This window comes from Cololabis saira, chromosome 7 (assembly GCF_033807715.1).
Source record: "Cololabis saira isolate AMF1-May2022 chromosome 7, fColSai1.1, whole genome shotgun sequence".
NCBI classification, from domain to species: Eukaryota; Metazoa; Chordata; class Actinopteri; order Beloniformes; family Belonidae; genus Cololabis; species Cololabis saira.
Genome location: NC_084593.1, coordinates 1,755,553 through 1,765,677, shown reverse-complemented (window position 1 = coordinate 1,765,677; position 10,125 = coordinate 1,755,553). Strand labels below are relative to the sequence as shown.

General features: G+C 47.3%; 1 protein-coding gene across 1 annotated transcript in view; it reads left to right on the top strand.

The window, feature by feature from the left end:
- slc25a48 (solute carrier family 25 member 48) overlaps nucleotides 1-8,514 on the top strand; it is an 18,783-nt gene extending 10,269 nt beyond the window's left edge. The window contains exons 5-7 of the mRNA XM_061724741.1: nucleotides 1,046-1,333; nucleotides 3,997-4,130; nucleotides 7,871-8,514. Of these exons, the coding sequence (XP_061580725.1) occupies nucleotides 1,046-1,333; nucleotides 3,997-4,130; nucleotides 7,871-7,975 (527 nt within the window). The 3' untranslated portion in view covers nucleotides 7,976-8,514. The remainder of the gene's footprint in view (nucleotides 1-1,045; nucleotides 1,334-3,996; nucleotides 4,131-7,870) is intronic.
- Nucleotides 8,515-10,125: the final 1,611 nt, after the last annotated feature.

Genomic DNA, 10,125 nt, shown 5'->3' with positions numbered 1-10,125 from the left:
GGCCGCTACCCTGCCCGGGCCGTTACCCTGACCGGGCCGTTACCCTGACCGGGCCGCTACCCTGACCGGGCCGTTACCCTGACCGGGCCGCTACCCTGACCGGGCCGTTACCCTGACCGGACCGTTACCCTAGGTGTGTTACCCTGCGTGCGTTTTGCGTGCAAGCGTGCGTTTTTGCGTGCGAGTGTGCGGGCGTGCGTTTTTGCGTGCGGGCGTGCGTTTTTGCGTGCGAGCGTGCGTTTTGCGTGCGTTTTGCGTGCGGGCGTGCGTTTTTGCGTGCGAGCGTGCGTTTTTGCGTGCGAGCGTGCGTCTTGCGTGCGGGCGTGCGTTTTGCGTGCGGGCGTGCGTTTTTGCGTGCAAGCGTGCGTTTTTGCGTGCGAGCGTGCGTTTTGCGTGCGTTTTGCGTGCGGGCGTGCATCTTGCGTTGCGTTTTGCGTGCGTTTTTGCGTGCGTTCGTTCTTTTGTGCGTTTTCGACATTTCGACTTTTTTCTCAAAATTTCACCCTTTTCTCAAAATTTCAACTTTTTCATCAAAATTTCAACTTTTTTCTCAACATTTCGACTTTTTCATCAAAATTTCAACTTTTTTCTCAAAATTTCAACTTTTTTCTCAACATTTTGACTTTAAGTGCATAATGAAAAAAAAATCTCCTCTAAAATATTATTTTTATTTTTCTCCTGCCCTGATTCTGTTCCGTAGATTTGTGTAACAAGTGGAAAGACGAGTTCCCAGTTCTAACTAACATAGAAACATGCAGCATGTGTTCACTAGAGGGCAAATAAATGCACCCCCCCAATCACCAGGTACCTAGTGGTGATCCCTAGCGGTGATCCCTAGTGGTGATCCCTAGTGGTGATCCCTAGCGGTGATCCCTAGCGGTGATCCCTAGTGGTGATCCCTAGTGGTGATCCCTAGCGGTGATCCCTAGTGGTGATCCCTAGTGACCCCCTCACTCCCACACTGCAGGATCCGGTGTTGTGCATTCACAGATTCTCTTCCAACCATAACTCAGCCTTAACCCTGCGTCGTCTCTGCCTCCCACAGAGAACCTGCACCTGGCGGGGAACGTGCCCAGCGGCAGCAGCATCCCGCTGCGCTCCGTGCACGCCCCCCAGCAGCCGCTGTACCGGGGCCCGCTCCACTGCATCAGCAGCATCCTGCAGGCCGACGGCCCCCAGGGCCTGTACCGCGGCGCCGGGGCCATGGTGCTCCGGGACGTGCCCGGGTACGCCCTCTACTTCATCCCCTACACCATCCTCTGTGACCTGCTGACGCCCGAGAGCCTGTCCGACCCGCACCCCTGCTCCATCTGGCTGGCCGGCGGTTTGGCAGGTAAACGCAGCGACCGCCGCATCGTCTCAGCACGAGTCAGGACACTTCCTGCATAACCACGTCCAGGGCCGGGCCGGGGACTTTGGTGGGTCTAAAGGAGTTTGTTTGTAGCCATGGAAGAGTTAGTGGGCAGGAACCGGCCTAAAGCGGCTCCGTTCTCTCCTGTAGCAGCTGAAGACGTCGGGGCTCCGCCGGGTCTCCGTCAGGGAATCCAGAGCAGAAGTTGTGGTTTTTACAACAATGTAGTCCTAAAACAGGGGGTTTATGTGGTTGTTGGGAGGATTTAAGGACACATGCAGGATTGTTATTTTCGTGCTTAGGAGGGGGCGTGTGCGGCTACGGCCAATCACGTTGCTCGGCTGGAGTCAGATGAGACCCACATGTGCCGTAAATAAACACCAGCAGGAGCAGGAATGTTTCCAGATGTGGACACGGGACAGAGACGTCACGTGTCTGAGAGAAAGACAGAGCTGCATCAGCTGCTGCTGCTGGAAACACCAGGGAAGAGACGGAGCTCTGACGTATGAATGGTCGCTGGAGGGAAGCTGCATCCAGACGCACTGCAGGTTCCTGGAACAATGTTGGGACAGATTAGACCAGGGGTCGGCAACCCAACATGTTGAAAGAGCCACAAAAAACAAATATGTCTGGAGCCGCAAAAAATGTAAAGTCTTGTATAATAAAATATCATAATTTGAAGGTATTGTGACATAATTTTTAACATGCTTTTAACACTATTAAAAGTATTGTCCAATATCCCTCAAATGTGTCTAAAAGGGTGTAACAAGAAAAACTTCACTCTAGTACTCCATGCCTGGCTTTTTATGACGGTGTTTTTTTGTGCAGTGAAAAACGCGTCCTTTTCCCCCTTTCCTGTCAATCATTGCTCCGCTCCTCCTCCAAACCTCCTCCAGCCCAACTGCTACACACTTCTGCCGTCTCCACACACACGGGCGCACACCGAACCACAAACACCCACACACACAGCCCAGACAGGGCGACTACAGCCCGGGGATGATGTCCGTGACCAGAGGACTGGAAGGCAGCGCCCTAGCTCCCCGCAAGCAATACGCTCACAGCGGCGTCGGAGAGTTAAGCCGGGAGCGACAGGCGAAGCATGCACGGAAAAGCAGCACGGCGAAGCAGTCCACAGCAAACAATCATAAAAATAAAGGCATGCAAGCAGCAGTGTCCCCTTATCTTAAGTCCAGTCAGTGGCCGCGGGTCTTTTTAGCAGTTGTCCTCCGGTGATGAGAACAGAAGAGGCTCTAAACAACTCCTTGTTAAGCCTCATTTATGGTTCCGCGTTAAATCGACGCAGAGCCTACGCCGTAGGGTTCAGCGTACGGTGCGCGTCGCCGCGTAACCCTACGCCGTAGGCTCTGCGTCGGTGTAACGCGGAACCATAAATCCACCTTTATGGTGCGCTGGAGAGGAGAGGAGGCAGGGAGCTGGGTGGAGGGGGCGGTGATTTAGCGGGTTTATACGTAACGACCCACCAGCAAACCAAATGCGCCGTTTTTGCATAGTTATGCGGAAAATCCCAGAAAGCACACAATACACTGAATGTTAAAAGTTCGTTTTTTTTGGGTGTAATTGATGTTAAGACACCCAACAAAACACAAAAAATCAGAAAAATGTGTTTTTCATGTCACAATCCCTTTAAATTACATATTTGGGTCAACGTGTAACAAACATGACTCAGCATATATTACATAGAAACACCAGCAAAAATATTAAAACAAAAAATTTAAATAAAAAAGGATTTAATCCGGATTTAAAGTAATTAAACCTTCATATTGTTTAGTTTTTACCTATTTTAAGGATTTAAATTTTTTGTTTTTTGAATCCTCTTTTCTCCTCAGTTATTTTTCCCTTTGGCCGGTTTGTTTTCAGCAGCTCCTGCTGGCGCCGCCCTGCTGGTAGAAAAAAGTGTTGGTTTGTTTCCAGCAGCTCCTGCTGGCGCCCCCTGCTGGTACAAAACTAGTGTTGGTTTGTTTCCAGCAGTTCCTGCTGGCGCCCCCTGCTGGTAGAAACAAGTGTCGCAGGCTCCGACGCAAATCTTCGTTAACAGAAATGTTGAAATTTAATATTTATTCTACATATTTTTACAGCATTGGAAAACGTTAAAAATGTTTGTGTCATGTTTGTCCTCCTATAGAAACCACATTAAATTTTGATTTAAAACCATTTACTTCCATTTCAAACATTTTTGAAGAAGCTCCAGGAGCCACTAGGGCGGCGCTAGAGAGTTGCATGCAGCTCTAGAGCTGCGGGTTGAAGACCCCTGTATTAGACCGAAGTGGAGACGTTTGACCGCTGTTGGCAACAAATCTGCAGCTGATCTCCATCAGAATGCTGCAATGGTTGAGTTGAGGTTGAGACCCCAGTCCGGTTGAAAGGCTGTAGAATCCTCACATCTCAGTCCAAAGCCGGTTCTACCTGGACTCCCTTCACCCGGGGTCTTGGACCCGGCGGTGCCGGTTCAGCTGACGGGAACTGAACCAGAACCTGAACCAGAACCTGAACCAGAACCTGACCCAGAACCAGAACCAGACCCAGAACCAGACCCTGACCCGTCTCCTCTCTCTCCTCAGGCTCCATCTCCTGAACCAGAAGCAGAACCAGACCCAGACCCTGACCCGTCTCTGTTCTCTCCTCAGGCTCCATCTCGTGGGTGACGGCCACGCCGGCCGACGTGGTGAAGAGCCGGATGCAGGCGGACGCGCAGCAGCAGAGGAAGTACCGGGGGATCTTACACTGCATCGTCCACAGCTACAGGACGGAGGGGGCACAGGTGAGAGCTGGAAACAACAGCTGGAAACAGCTGGAAACAGCTGGAAACAGCTGGAAAAAACAGCTGGAAACAGCTGGAAACAGCTGGAAAAAACAGCTGGAAACAGCTGGAAAAAGCTGCTAGAAAAAACAGCTGGAAAAAACAGCTAGAAACAGCTGCTGGAAATGGCTGGAAACGGCTGGAAACAGCTGGAACCAGCTGGAAAAAACAGCTGGAAACAGCTGCCTGGTGCTTTTACGCTCCATCCACTAGACATATAGGGCCAGTCCCAATCCCCCCCTACTTTCTACCACTAGCCTTAAAAATCAAGCCACAAACCTTAAACTGCAAACTTCAAACTTTATTTATTTATATAGCACCAAATCATGCAATGTAAATGCAACTCATGGTGCTTTACATACAAAATAAAATAACAATAAAAAACACAATTTAAAACATCCCATACGACCCCACCCCCCACCCCCACGCGTACACACACACTCACTCACACTCATACACATGTGCACACACTCACACGCCCACACACACACACACACACACACACACACACACTCACACTCACACTCACACTCACACTCACACTCACACACACACACACACACACACACACACACACACACACACACACACACACACACACAGTAAGTGGACTGGTGACATGGCGTAGCACCAACGATCCAGGTGAGGAAAACACTACCTATGGGTGGCCGTCCACACTGAGAGGCTCCACCGACCACGACCACAGGGAGCATCGCCACAGAGACCCCCCCAACCCGGACAGACCAGGGCAGACCCCACACAGAAGGTGGAGCCCCCCCCCAGCTACCAAGGCCTGAGGGACCCCCATGACGACACCCCCATGGGCGGAGCAGGCACACCTCTCAGTGTGGACGACCCCCCTGAGGAAACACTGGAGCTAAAAACTAAAAGATTAAAAGAAAGTAAAAAATGCCTAAAAGTGTAAAATTTTAGAGAAATCTACACAAAACTTAAGATGAATAATAAATAACATAAAATACAAAGTCACTAAAATGGATTAAAAGTTTAAAGATAATAAAAAAGCTAAAGAAGTAAATACAATAAATATCTGAAAAGACTAGGTAAATGAGATCAGATAAAAGCCAAACTAAAAAGGTGTGTCTTGAGCCTCCTTTTAAAAATATCAACGTGGGTCCTTGTAATGTTCCCTAGGGATTGGGACACCACTTGCGTGGTTTACGTTACGTTAAGCCTACGGCGTACGGCGCGCGTCGCCGCGTAACCTACGCCGTAGGTTCTGCGTTGGTGTAACGCAGAACCATAAATCAGCCTTTATTCTGGCAAGATCTGAAGATACAACGCAACGACCAAGTGAATATTATGAAAGTAAAATATATATTTCTTGCTAGAAATGTAATCAAAACGCATTTTTATGCAGAAACTAACTCAAAATATTGATTTTATTCACTAAAAATGAGAAATGTCCGCCATGTTTTTTTGTTTGATTCAGTCTGCAAATGATGACGTAAAGCATTCTGGGAAATTTTCTCTGGCCCTCGGTTGGTGAGTCAGAATCTGAAATCCCTCGCTGTGAAGGGCTAGATTCATACACACTAGCCCTTGTTATGTCCACTAGCCCTCGTTATGTCCACTAGCCCTTGTTATGTCCACTAGCCCTCGTTACGTCCACTAGCCCTCGTTATGTCCACTAGCCCTCGTTATGTCCACTAGCCCTCGTTATGTCCACTAGCCCTACATGCAAAGAGGAATTGGGACACCACTACCCTCACGGGAACGTGCAAAATTTAGGGGTAGGACTGAAAACTAGGACATGGGGGGACTGGGCCAACTTCGATCAACTCTTTTCCACGTTGAAACCCGACCGTTGAACTTTCCTGCTGGGATTGCTGCTTGTGATGGATCCGAGGGGTCACGTGATCGGGGTCACGTGACCGGGTCATGTGACCACCGGGGTCATGTGACCGGGTCATGTGACCGGGGTCGTCTGCGTCCAGACGTGCGAGCGCTTCAGGACGTCACGTACAGACCGTTTCAGACCAGGAACGTTTGTCATCGTTACATAAAAGTGAATTTGTCCTGCAAACAAGCCCCGGCGGGTCGATGCCGGCGGATCATTGAGGTTCCTGAACGTGCAGGGGGACGTGCAGGGAACGTCTTCTTATCAGCCCGTCAATGTCCAGGTCATTCCAGGACACAGTGCTGATGTAACCTGGATCTGGGGCTGGAACGCTGCAGCGGCAGGAAACGTGCAGGAGTCACTTCTAATGAGGATTTATTTCCTCTGAAGCTGCTCAGCGTCTCCTCCCGGGACTAGTGACACAAATGTTACGGACAGTTTGTTGTCGGTAAAGTTTAGTTTGGTTGCAGATTTGACTGATGATTAAAGTTGCTTTCGTCAATGAAAATTATGACTAAATATTAAAATATATATTCAAATATATAATGCAATATTGTAGACGAATAAAAACGAGACTAAAATGTCTGCTGCTGCAGCCGCGGTGCAGGACACGCCGGGAACCTCCTCTTCACCCACCGCGACAACCGTAGAGTGACTGAGGACAGAACAAATGAGGGGCTCCGTAGAGCGTTCAGGGGCTCTACGGAGCCCCTAAAGGGACTCAGATTTCTTTTTTATATATGCGCGCGTGAAACCTTTACTTAAGCCTAAATTATGGTTCCGCGTTAAAACGACTCAGAGCCTACGCCGTAGGGTATGCGGCGACGCGCATCTACGCCGTAGGCTCTGCGTTGGTGTAACGCGGAACCATAAATCAGCCTTGAGCAGCTCTGAGGGGAGACGGGAGGGGAGGGGGTGCGGGGCCATCGCCTTCGCACAGTGTCTTGATGATTTGCAATTACAGGCTGAGCCTACCGTTAGTTTTTAAACTGTAAAAAGTGGGGGGGAAGAAAACATGATTTTGAAAAGACGGGGGGACATGTCCCCCCCTGTTGCACCGGGGCACTCACGGCATTTAGCGCAGCAACGACGTGCTGCCACTCACTCGCTTTATTTTATACTATTTATATACTTTTTATACTTTTACTGTGACCACAAAATAATGTGGTTTTCCTGTCTCCACCTCATCCACAACATCTCCATCTCAGTCTCTGTGAAATTTAGTGGCAGGGTGGCTCGACATGTTTCATTCATCCTGACGTACAAACAGGCTGCAGGTGGCGCTGCGCATGCTCAGTAGGCTCATGCATATGCAAATACTACTTTGCATTACCCATTTATGGTATGAAGTGGGCGTGTAGAGGGCGGGATATGAGGCGGATTCACCTGCGCAACCTTCCAGCTGGACTGTGATGGAGTGAATTTGGTTGTGGTTGTTTCAGATGTTCTTGTCCAGTTTTGTTCTTACATCCGTTCCCTCAGATTCCTGCAACTAAACTTGGATGTACATTCCAATAAAGGTTAGGATAAATGATAACATGCCTCTGAAGTTTAACTTTTTGCACCATTACAATACTTATAGGCAACTAGTCATCATATCTCCTGCTCTCTGAAACACATGTTAATGCTCAATAGTACACATATATGCTTCTTTAATATATTTGCATTCATTTTCAATGGCTTTTGTCCTTAATGGCTTTTTCCCCCTTACATGACTTTTATTTTATACTTTAAGTAGTTTTGAAACCAGTACTTTTATACTTTTACTTGAGTAAAAAACTTGAGTTGATACTTCAACTTCTACAGGAGTATTTTTAAACTCTAGTATCTCTCTCTCCTGCAGGTTTTCTTCCGCGGTGCGACCGTCAACGCCATCCGAGGTTTCCCCATGAGCTCCACCATGTTCCTGATGTACGAGCTGTCGCTGCAGTTCTTCCGGAGCTTCTAGGCCGTCGCATCCTTCCTTTCCTTCCTTTCCTTCCTTTCCTCGGCTCTCCGGCCGACGGGTTGGAGTCGGGGAGTCGGGGACGGGCCGTCGGCGGCAAACTGGGTTTTGGATCATGTTTTTCAAAGAAAGCCGCCCTGAGTCTCCGGCTGAAAGTTTCTGTGTTCGGCGTTGAGACGGTTTGACGTTGAGACGGTTTGACGTTGAGACGGTTTGACGTTGAGACGGTTTGACGTTGAGACGGTTTGACGTCGCGCCGACGGACGCTCGTTTAAATGTAAAAGTCAGCGACTGGAAACCTTTGAACTGAAATGGTTTGGGAGCTTTGGACTGAACTGGAAACGTTAACCTTCCAATCCAACGACCTTCGAACGGGGTCTGAGTCCCAGCCTGCAACGGGAGGTTGCCATGGAGACGGACGGACGACTGTGATGTCGTCTCAGCATCAGCAGCATCAGCAGCATCAGCGTTCACGACGGTCGTATCAGAGAACTGTGTCTGGGCCGGTGAGGGCTGGACCGGTCTGGGCCGGTCTGGACCGGTCTGGGCCGGTGAGGGCTGGACCGGTCCGTCCTGAGAGACGAGGAAACGGTGACAGAGTCTCGCTGTATTTCTGTGCTGAACTTCAGGACAAAACAACAGTTTGGTAAAGTGTGGACCAGAAAGTGACGTTTGAAGGAGAATATATAAGGATGAAATAGAGTAATTACAGTTATTATAGAACAGGGGTCGGCAACCCGCGGCTCTAGAGCTGCATGCGGCTCTTTAGCGCCGCCCTGGTTACTCCTGGAGCTTTTTAGAAAATGTTTGACCTTTTTTTTTTTTTTTTTTTTCTCTTTTTCTTTTTTTCTTTTTTCTTCTTTTTTTCCTTTTTTTCTCTTTTTTCTGATTTTTTTCTCAACATTTCGACTTTTTTCTCAACATTTTGACTTTTTCTCAAGATTGTACTTAATCTCGACATTTCAAGTTTTTTCTCGTCATTTCGACTTTTTTCTCAACATTTCGACTTTTTTCTCGAAGTGCATAATGAAAAAATAAATCTCCCCCCAGTTCTACCTAATATAGATAAATGCAGAATCTGTTGCCTTCATTCTAATTCTGATACAAGACTTTTTATTTTTTGCGGCTCCAGACGTATTCGTTTTTTGTAGTTTTTGGTCCAATATGGATCTAAAACAGTTTGGGTTGCCGACCACTGTTATAGAAGCTTCACGCCGCCTACCTGCACCAGAGTCTTAACTCAGTCTCGTCTGCCTGCAGATCAACTATCCATTCACTTAGATTATTATCTCAATGAGTTATTGCACATAAGCTACAAACTTGTGTCAAAAAAAGGGAGATTGTTCTGCACAAGTATGAGTCCTAAATGTGTCTTTTCTCTCTGTTAGTCCATGTTACAGACCAGATATCAGCACCACTCAAGGTGACTAAACTTACTTATAATTGTTGTAAATATCCATGTCTGTAGATGATATTCTGGTATAAAACCTTCCTGAGTGGCAGCTGGATCAGAGTTATCAGCTCATGAAGTTCAGAAAATTACATTTTAGATGCTGCTGCATACCTTGAGTGGTACTCAGTGTGCGAAATACCCATCCATATTCGGGGGGTCCCTTTTTTTTTGTTTTTTGTTTTTTAAACAGTGTGGCCCTATGCAATAAACCAATACAATCAGCCTACTATAGCCTATGACAAATACACGCACACTTTTAACCATTTTAGATGCAGGTTGTTTTACTAACAGGAGGCAAAATTGTTCATTACGATGCAGAATGTTATTTACAAATTAAATCTGATAATTAAAATAAATAAATACATTAATTGGCACCACACTGGTGCACAGTGCACTTAATGAATAAATGCCAGGTATAAGACACTGGCACACGACCAGTGCATTGCAGAAACGAATAAACAAATAAAATAGGCTAATGTATTTTTTTAGATAAATTAAAAAAAAATACAATGAAAATGAATTGTGCATTCAAATAACAGTAATAACAACAAATGCCAGTATCGGAGACGTGCAATCAGTGCACTTAAACAGATCCTCAGCCTGCACAATGATGACTGATTATTTAACCTTATGTAACCATCCAGGAAATTATGTTTTAACACAGCTGTGTGAACATATTCACAAACTCCACTCATAACAG